General features: G+C 51.9%; 1 protein-coding gene across 1 annotated transcript in view; it reads right to left on the bottom strand.

Moving 5' to 3' along the window:
* The window catches only part of LOC102865261, an 18,765-nt gene extending 13,534 nt beyond the window's left edge, over positions 1–5,231 (bottom strand). Inside the window, exons 1-2 of the mRNA XM_006887241.1 lie at positions 5,183–5,231; positions 4,769–5,077 (exon numbers count right to left, since the gene is read on the bottom strand). Coding sequence (XP_006887303.1) covers positions 4,769–5,077; positions 5,183–5,231 — 358 coding nt within the window. The remainder of the gene's footprint in view (positions 1–4,768; positions 5,078–5,182) is intronic.
* Between the last annotated feature and the right edge of the window lie 5,194 nt (positions 5,232–10,425).

The following is a 10,425-nucleotide window of genomic DNA, read 5'->3' as shown; positions in this document are numbered from 1 at the left end:
TCCCCTCCCCTCCCCTCCTCTCTTCTCTTCTCATTCTATCCTATCCTGGGTTAGAGGGATGGAGCAGGTACAGCATGCAGGGGCATAGAGTTACACTCACGTGGAAGCTTGTCTCACACACTTTTGACATGTTGTCAGGAGGGGTCAGCCCTTGGGGAAATGCTGCTAATGGCAGAGGGTCAGGGAAAGAGAGGAAGAACCTCAAGGAGATGAGTTGACACAGCAAATGGAAGAATGGTCTGGAGCACGTCAGATCCTGAGGATGGCCCAGGACACGGTGAAGTTCAAGTGCATTTTCCACAGGGTCACTGTGAGATACAGTCAACTCGATGGCACCTAATACAAAACTGAACATTAGAGCTAATATAATAACAGCATTTGATAACATAGTCTAATAATAAAGTGCCAAATGCAGATACATTCAACATACTTTCCCCCCATCTCATCTAATTAAATATCATTTCAAAGCTCTGGGTTTAAAAAAAAATCCCTTGGGGGAAATCAAAGTTGAAATACAGTATCTCTGCCCTATTTCAGTCAAATATGAAAGTTGTTGTTGTTGTTATGTGCCATCGAGTCGTTTGCGACTCATAGCGACCCTATGTACAACAGCCCTAAACCTTGCTCTGTCCTGTGCCAATCGCACCATCTCTGACACACCCATCCCGATTACCCCAGTCACTGAATCAATCCACCTCATAGAGGGTCTTCCCCTCCTGCACTGTCCTTCCACCCTACCAAGCATGATGTCCTTCTCCAAGGACCAGTCTCTCCTCACAACATGTCCAAAGTATGTCAGATGAAGCCTCAGAATTCTTGCCTCCAAGGAGCAGCCTGGTTTAACCCTCTCTAGGATCTGTTTGTGTGTTGTATGTACAAATATGAAAGAGCCAAAATAAAAGGTAAAGGAATTAAAATTCTGAATGAAATTATTTTGATCTCAAACACAATCATGAGAGATTCTACCACTTAAATAAACCTTTATGTGCCTAATTAAACAATTGTGTAAAATAACAGCAACAGAACTTAAATCCTGATCTTCTGGCCTGTGACCGTGACCCATCGTGGCCTTCTGAACAGTAGATCTAACCCTGACATCACTGTGTCAGCCGTCTCATTGAGAGTCTTCCTTTCTTTGCTGACTCTCTGCTTTTCCCAGTATGATGTCTTTTTTTCAAGGATTAGCCTCTCCTGGCAACATAACAAGTATGTAAGACAAAAATTCACCACTTGACTTCCATGAGCTCCCTGGCTACATTTCCTCCAGCACAGATTTCTTTTTCTTTTGACAAAGTCCATGGTATTTTCAATACTCAATATATTCACTACTCCTCATCAACACAAAAGTGTCTTCTTCTCTGGCCTTTCTTATTCGTTGTCTAACTTTCACAGGTGTAGGAAACAGTTAAAAATACAACAGCTTGACTCAGGCCCACCTTCCCTTTAAACAGACACTTTTGTTCTTTTGCACTTTAAAGCAATTCTTTATAGCAGATTTTCCAAGTGCAAGACGTCTTTTGATTTCTTGATCCACTTCCATAAATAGCTTGCCTCCAGAAACTCTATGAACCTGGAAAAAGGATGAAAGTCACACAAGCAAGTGTTGAGGACTTTTGTTCATAGAGTTGCTATGAGTTGTCTACGACTTGACGGCACTTAACAATTGTGGGTACAGGCGAGCTCTGGTGGCCTAGAGGCAAGAAGCTGCACTGCAATCCCAGACGTGAGTGGTTCGAATCCACCAGATGCTCTGCTGGAGAAGGAGGGGCAATCTCCTCCTGTACCAGTCAGATCTGATTTGACGATACACACAAAATAATAATTTTTAAAAAATTAAAAAAAAAACACAACAAAACAAATGCGGGTACTGCTAAATGAGACTAGTGCCGTTATATCTGGAGGAACATTCTTCCACTTTGCACATCACTCTTTGTCAATGTGCTATATGAGGTAACTTGGGTTGCTATGATGCTGAACCTTGTGCCATTGGGGTATCAAATACCAGAATGGCTTCCCAATGTGGACAGTGTTTGGTGGAGCTCCCAGTTGTAAACCAGGTTTGGAAGCAGGAATGGTATCTACTTCCTAAACCACATGCCTCTGGAAACTCTATGAACTTGGAGAAACAATGATAGCTATGGAAAGGCCTTAGGTCTTTTGTTCATAGAGTCGCTACGAGTTGACCTTGACTCGATGGCAATCAACAACAACAACAACAACAACAACAATTGTGGATAATAATTGAGGACTCAAGTAATATGAGATCGTTCACAATTCAATTATTTTCTCCATCTCTCTTTTGGCTGTTGGTCTGGCGGTGAGGATGTTTGTTTTCTTGACGTTGAGATGTAATCCACCTTGAAGGCTGTAGTCTTTGACTTTCTGCAGTAAGGGGAGGTTCATGTCTATTAGGAAGGTTGGATCTTCTGCGTAAGGCAGGATGGTGACGAGGCCCCCTCCAGGGCGTGCATGGTGACGTGATCATACGTCTGTCAGTTTGCCTCAGTCTGGTGGCATCATGTTGCCGTGATGCTGGAAATTATGTCACTGGCATTTCAAGTGCTAGCAGGACCACTCATGGAGGACCGGTTTCAGCAGAGTTTCCAGACTAAGATATTAAGACTGACCATTCATTTCTGAAATAACAGGCCATCAAAAACCCTAGGAAAAATCTGACCACTCAGTGAGGAAGTACTGGGCTGGGATTTGGAGAAGGCAAGAGCCCAAAAACCCTAGGAAAATTCTGACCAGAACAGTGAAGAATCACTGGGCTGGGATTTGGAGAAGCAAGAGTCCTGCGGGCATTTGTCAGTCCTGCTTTTCCTGTAGGAAATGGTCTACTGGATAGGGGTAAGGTCAGAATGCACTGACTGTGAGGTTCTAGCGAAGGACTCGAATTCGTACTGAGATTCTTCAGGCCGTGTTGTTGCTAACTGCCATCACTGAACCTCTCTTGGTAACTCCACGCATGACACAAAACACCACCCAAGGCGGCACCGTCTGCATGATGGACCGTGGGCTGTGGATTAGACCCTGATGTGGCACCAGCCACACAGTGGGTTGTGGATTAGACTCTGATGTGGCACCCTTCGCCTGAAGGCTTGTGGGTTAGACAGCTGTGATGCACGTTTTCTCATGTAGACCACCGGGTTCTTCTCAGGTCGTCTTATTCTGGGAGCTCTGTTTACACCTGTTAGGAATCATGGCGACGTACAAGCCTGCCCTGACAGAGAAGTGGCTGTGCATGAGGTGGCCTGGCTGGAAACTGAAGCAGCATCCTCCGAGGAACCAGAGGCGGTCCTGTTCTCTAGACGGTCCAGGGCACCTACATCCTGGCGCTCTGCCTCTGATGCCCTAGGTGGTTATGCCTCCACCCCAGACACTAGTCAGAAACTGGAGGAAAATCCTCTCCAGAGGAAGATGCCCCCAGCCTAGACCAGAAGCTGTTTCTGCAAATCAGGGGTGTTGTACAAAACCAGAGAGGGTCTGGCTCATAAAAGAGACAAACACCACGCGGGGCAGCAGGAGAAGCAAATCTACAAAACAGCCCAAACACGGCCGGTGTCAGCATCACCAGGCGGATCTAAAATAGCCGTGCTGCTGTTTCAAAGGCAGAAAAGATATCTTGGGAGGTATCTCAGGCTAATGACTGGTAATTAGATATAAAATTGATGTAGCAGATTGTGAAGAAAGTAAACAAAAATTCCATCAACAAGGTGACGAATTTTTGTACTTCTCAGGCCTTGAGGCCTTTTCAGACAAGTGAGGTGCGTGGCGTTCCGAGCACTGGAGCTGCACTGTGCAGTGGGTGATGGCTTGTAGCCTCGGTGGTGAAGAAGCAACGTGTGGCCAGGAGGGATGGAGGGACACTGACAGTGCCCTCAAGGGATTTCCAGTAAACTCCTGCCAAGTAATACCAATGCTTTCAATGACTTCTAGTGTTGTCTGAGAGAATCTAGGCAAGGGGGGGTGGGCGGAGTAAGGGACATGAAAACAAAGTGTATTGTCTGTGGAAGTGGTTGCTCAGGTAGGTCGATTAGTTCTCTGCTGTGGTGTTCTTGCCCCTGGTGGACGTGGCTCTGACTTGTGTGTAACCAGAGACGTGTTGTCCGCTCCTGCACTGTCAGTTCATGACCACCACGAGGCTTGCGTCCATGTTCGGGTCTATTTTGTCAGTCATTGTTTGAGGGAATCTTCTCACTTTTGCTGACCTTCAACTTTGCCTTTTTCTAGCACTGGGACTTTTCTTAATTGTGATTAGAGGTCTTCCCTGACGACACGCTCTAAGGAAATGGGTCAAGGTTTCACCGTCCTCGCTCCTCAGGGCCATTCGGTTGTATACCTTCTAACAAAGTCACATTCAATCTTCTGGAAGATGGCAGTACATTCCAAATCCTTCCCAGGCTTCACAGTCAAATGCGTCAATTTTTCTTGTCATCCTTTTTTACCGTTCACCTCACACACATAGGAGGTGACTGAGAAGACCATGGCTTGTGTCAGGTGGATGTTAGTCTATGTCAGAGGTTCTTACCAAAGTCTATTTTAGTGCACAAAGATGCAGAGCTGGGCCGTCACGGAGACCTTGATGCTTGAGGACTTTGGCAGGCCACCTTCCTGGAGCCTAGTGCACAAAGGCAGAGCTGGGCAGTCCCTGGAGACCCTGGGGCTTGAGGACTTCTGCAGGCCACCTTCCTGGAGCTGAGCCATGCTGTGAGCACAGAGCAGCCTCGGCCCCTCCTCAGCTCTTTTTGTGTGGTTCTGCAATGACTGTTCAGGGCTGTGGAAATACTGCTCGCACAGAAGTACACAGCTGTCTGCGAGGGGACAGCGGATGCCAGCGTGAGAGAGAAATGCTCTGTCTTTGGTCTGGAGACATTGTATCCATCAGGGAGGTCGCCTTTCTCGAGGATACCAGCGCCCACTGAATAATGCAACAGCTGCAGTCCCAGGCCCGGGTTCTGTTGGTACCAATACATGTAGTTGTGGCTCATGTCCTGGGTACACTGCAGGGTCACCTTCCTTCCTGTCTTTGTGATCTTGTGCCTCGGGGTCTGGGTGACACTAGCATCCATGTGCCCTGTGACAGAAAGCAGCAGAGTTTCAGGCTGTGAACCCAGGAGGAGAGCTTATCCTGAGGCCATGGAGGTCCGGGGAAGGAGGCAGACTTGGGACAATCACTCACCTGTCCACAGGGTACAGAGGGCCACAGAAAAGAGGAGCCTGGACCCCATTCCAACCCTGGGCAGAACCTCATGTCTGTCAGCTGTCATAGCAAACAGACTTGGTGAAGACTGTGACCTCACCGTCCCCATAGGTGTCTGGGCTATGAAGACAGATGGCTCCTCCCCTCCCCACAGGACTAAGTCAGTTCTAGAGGTCAAGTTCAAGAGCTCAGCTTGAGAACCTCTGTAGCTCCATTTGGAGAGAAATTTTTCTGTGTGCATGTAATTCCTGACTTTTAGAAAGGTGCTCCGTTCCTCTATGCGTATTTTATTCCCATTATGAAACAATTCCTCATCAATGCGCTGGTTTTCATTCCCCCCACCCCTGATTTCTACAGTCTAGGGAGGATCTTCAAGGTGACTGTGGCCAACACATCTCAACGCAGCCTCGCTCTTAGCTTTAGATGCTCACAGGTGGCTGTGACGCCAAATAGGCTCAGAGGAGCATCCAGCCCAAGACGGAGTGAGAAAAAAGAGCTGGAATCTGCTGCCCAAAACTCAGTGGAAACTGTACGGGCCACAGCAGCGCCGTCCACACCCATCTGGGCAATTGGCCGCCTCGGAGCTTCTTACCGAGGACCCCTTTAGTGCCCAGACTGTCAGCTGGATACGCCCCCAACAGTCCCTGGACTGGCCCGAGCCTACACGTGCGTGAAGCTCCTAATGCTACTGGACACTCTGATGAGGATGTTTTTGTCCTCAGAAAGGACTCTGGGAGACAAAGTTAGGGCTTCTGATCAAACAAGTGACAGGAATATTCCAGAAGTGAATGACGACATTTCCCCTTAAATGCTTTATATGGGATTGGGACTCAGGGGAATTGCTTGATGAGAAAGCGTGTGACTTTACTCAAGACTTAACCGTGACTCGCATGTACACCAGCCCCCTGTACAAAACCTCCCTCCCCTTTGTGCAGGTTGGAGCACTGCACCAGCATCTTACCCACCTTCAGCCATAGCAAACAGATTCTTAAAATGCAGGCATTACTCTTTTATGAAGTTCTGGTGTTTCATTGTGCTTTTCTTATTAACATTCTTGACACACTGAAGAGCAAGACCCCTTTGGGGGCACTGGGTCCATTGTGAGCTGTGATATTTTTGTGGGTGTCAGAACACCCTCTGTGTGTATATTTGGATGCTGGTGAAAGAGTCACCGCCACAGTGGTGTTCTCCATCGTGAACATGCCTCCACCAAAGCCGGGAAACACTCCCAAACACAAGCTGTGCTCTAACTCTTTGTGGCTGAAAACTTCCAATGCAAAGACCTAGGAGAAGGCAAACAGTGGAGGCGGCCGCCAGGATTCTAACTCAGGATGCCCAGGAGGTGGGAGCATCGCCCGGGGAGAGAAGGCTGCTGGCTACGCTGTCGCGCGTGGTTGGAACCACGGCTGGGAGGGTCACAGCTCATTGCATGCATTAGTGATCACACGGTGTCCGAGGACAACAAGCGTCACCGGTTCCAGATTCTGGAGTTGTCCTGAGTTCTCCCTCAAAGCCCTGGGTCACGACGGCCCCACAAGGCGTTTGCAGCCCTCACGTTTTAAAGAACAGTCCACACCTTTAGGTGAATTGAAGCACAGGCTGGCAAACCCTCTTCCCATCGGCTGCTGTGGTCTGAGCAGAGAGGCATCCATGTTTTGTGCTCAGGAAGAGGGGAGACAGAACACTGTGGCTTAGCTGCCGGCACAGCGTACGTGGCCGAGCGCCCGGGCTCCGTGGGCTGGATCCTCGGGGTGGAGTCCATTCTTCGGCAGCTGGGAATGCGCACTGTCCAGGGCAGCCTTGTGCTCACCTTGAACCAGAAGCTCTGGGCCCTCTCCCTGCAGTCTGTCTGTCCATGAAGGGATTGCGGCCAGACGTATGATCCCACCACAGAGCCACTGCCTATCTGTCCCCTATAACCTCGTGTCTGGGGCTCTGGGGGACTCCAGCCTCTGAGCGCCTGCAGGGAAAATAGAGGCTGTGAGAACAGAAATGGGGAAAGATGGCAGGGGTCAGCAGGGAACCCCTGGGGGATTGTGGTGAGTGGGGACTCCCCTGCCTCCCTCAAGACTGAAGGCCACACAATGGAGGAACTTGGAGTCCATGGCAACCGGGCAGGTCAGGGGTGCACGTGGAGAGAAACCTTGTGCTGAGGCCTCAGGGTTCCTGGGAAGGAGCCTCATCTGCCCTCAGGGCACAAAAGGCCACAGAGAAGGATGGGGGTGGCGGGTGTCCAGGTCAGGACCTCATTTACAAAGGGCTACAGAGAAGGGAGGGGGGGTGCCAGGGCAGGACCTCATTTACAAGGAGCCTCAGGGGAGAAGCCTGGAGCCCCCCAGGGCAGGGCAGGGCAGGGCAGGGCCTCATGTTTGCTGATACCCCATAGGCAGTGGGCCATGCAGCTGGACAGCCCTCCCTCCCCACAGGAACACAGCAGGGAGAGGTGAACAGTTCACCTGCTCAGAATGGAAGCATCTGTAAGAAATTTGCTGGCATATTTGCCCCTAACTTTTAGGAGGAGATTTGCTCCCTTATATGCATAATAAAGGAGCTTGGGTAGTTTAACCAAGATTAAAGCCCTGAAGGCAGGAAGGGGTAGGGTAGAAGGATTAGTGGAAATCAGAACTACAGGGATAAAGTGGGAAAAGTGTGGTCCCATCGTGTGTATTGTGATTGTTATAAAACAAAACCAGTATGCATGGTTCAACGGAAAAGGCACGTTTTGTAAATTTTCGCTCAAATCTTGATAACAAAAGCCCTGGTGGTGAAGTAGTTTAGCATTCAGCAGCTAACCAAAAGGTTAGTAGTTTGAAACCGCTGCTCCCGGGATAAGACATGGCATCCTGCTCCCATAAGGATCATAGTCCTGGGAATCCCGTGAGCTCTGGACTACAGCATCATTGGGAGGTTCAAGTCTGGGCAGTGGGCTTTGGTTGGGATGCCTGTGTTTCAGTCCCATCCCCGGGCCCCTCCGGTGACTGAGCACTTGGTGGCTGGCCTCAAGCTGGGCAGTTCTCACCCACGTGGAGGCTCCTCAGAAGAAAGGCCTGGCAATCTGCTTCTGAAAGGCCTCAGCCTGAAGCCCCCTGGAGCAGGTGTACTCTGCACACTCGGGTGTCCACGAGCCACAGCCGATGCACCGACGGCAGCCAGATGCTGTCACTGTGCTCACATGGGGGGCAGGGGGATCCTCAGCCATGCTGGTGCCTTGATGACTCATTGGATCAAAATTCTCCTCCAGGCCCCTCTTCCTCCTTCCTCTCTACACCCACACTTGGGTCTCTGGTGCAGCCTGCAGTGCCCTGAGGCAGAGGAACCAGCCTGGCCTCGGGAGCTCTGGGGTCTGGGGCTGTTGGTCACACTCAGCTGGTCTCCCTGGGTTCACAGGGCAGCCCACCATGTTCACTCTTGCACCCTCCCCGCTGGGCCTTCCCTTCTTTGGGATGACGGGGCAGGGACAGACCTGCGCCAGCCTTGAGGAGCTGACCTGATGTGGTGACCGTGACCATGGCGTTAGCCTAGTGGGGGCCGGGAACGGGGCAGGGGCAGACACGAGCTCACATATGGAGCTGGCCCGATGTGACTTGGCCATAGCGTTAGCCCAGCAGCTCCGAGGACAGGGCAGGGGCAGACCCACGCTCAGCACGGGTGGGAGTCAAGGTGTATGGCACCAGACAAACTGTCACAGAAGCAGACTGCCTTATCTGTCTCCCATGGAGCTGCTGGGGGAAGGCTGATCTGCTTTAACCATGGCAGCACCAGGGTTGAGTGGACACAATACTGTCCTTCCTTGTGTATCAGCGCTCTTCACGGGCAGCGGTCACATCCTCTGCCGGGCTGGAGAGAGCACTGGGAGAGGGAAGCAGAGTGATTGAGGGTCAGGAAGCTCGGTGGACTGTGGACGAGGTCGCTGCAGGAGGACAGCAAGCGTGGGTGCTGGGCTGGCACTGGGCACCCCCCTCTGCTCTCCTCTCACATCCCCAGTGGGTACAGGAGGTTTAGGTGCAGGTGTGAGGGGGCCCTGCAGGGCTGTGTCGATGCTGCTGGCACAGAGGAACGTGGCCGTGTCCCCCAGCTCCAGCGCGCTCAGGTTCAGCTCCGAGCTGTAGTCCGAGAACTGTTGCCCTGAGAACCGGTTCGGGATGTCCCCTTTGTTTCGCTCCATCTTTTCAAAATACTCAACAAGGAAGTGGGGTCCCTGGCCGAGGGCACGCTGGTACCAGAACACACTGCGGTGTCCGGAGTCGGGTTGGCATCGCAGAGTGGCATGGTCCCCCTTTCTTGCAATGAGGTGTCCTGGGAACTGGATGACACCAGCATCCAGCAGGCCTGTAGGGCAGGGAAACATTGGTGTTCTGGTTCACACAGACCCTGACACTCAGTAGCAATTGAGACCTCTGAATTCAGGGAGGTCCTGCCCCCCATCAGGACTCACCGGCCCCCAGGAGACTGAGGGCCACCCAGCAGAGGAGCCCGGCGCCCGGCGTGGGGCAGGACAGGACAGGGGTGGCCATCTCTGCTCAGGGCTTCTGAGGAGCAGGCTTTGTGTCCTGCTCTCTCCTCCTACAGCACCCCAGTGATGATGCTGACGTCACCGTCCACAGAACCACAAGCACCCCTGTGCCCTCCAGACAGCACAGGCCGCGGACCACAGGTGCTCCCCTGGTCCAGCTCCTGGGCTTCTGGAGGGTCAGTGGGCAGGTTGGCTGGGCAGGCTCGGGCAGTGGCCATCCCGCACGGCTCTGGTCTTTCTCTGAGACGGTTGACCGCTTGCACCTGGCCTGGCATCTGGGCTTCCTGCCAGGCCCCTCAAGTAGGACCAAAAGAGGTTCCAGGGTTCACTCCCTTCTGTGGGAAGGACACCTGCAGAGCCTGGCGGTGGATGCAGAGACCACATTTAACCCCTTAGTCCCCTGGTTCTCCAAAGACGCTCCCCCTGCCCAGACTCCCCTCACCCTGCAGCTCCTACAAGGCGATCAGCAGCTCACCACGGAGCCACAGCGCCCCCAGGTGCCCAGTGGTGCCATCACAGGATGCTGGGCATCATCTGAGGGGCAGGACATCTCCCACGTGGACTCGTGCTGCCCTTTGGATGCTCGCTGGCCCAGAGCTCCTGGCCCAGCAGAGAGCAAACCTTTCCCAGCAAAGAGACAGCAAAGTCTACATCCCATCAACTAGTGCTCTATCCAGGGAGAACCACACCTTCAGGAGATGCCAGCTGC

This window comes from Elephantulus edwardii, unplaced genomic scaffold (genome assembly GCF_000299155.1).
Source record: "Elephantulus edwardii isolate Elephantulus edwardi_28Jun2011 unplaced genomic scaffold, EleEdw1.0 scaffold00055, whole genome shotgun sequence".
NCBI lineage: Eukaryota > Metazoa > Chordata > Mammalia > Macroscelidea > Macroscelididae > Elephantulus > Elephantulus edwardii.
The sequence above is the reverse complement of the archived record's forward strand: the minus strand, read 5'-3'. Positions and strand labels throughout refer to the sequence as shown.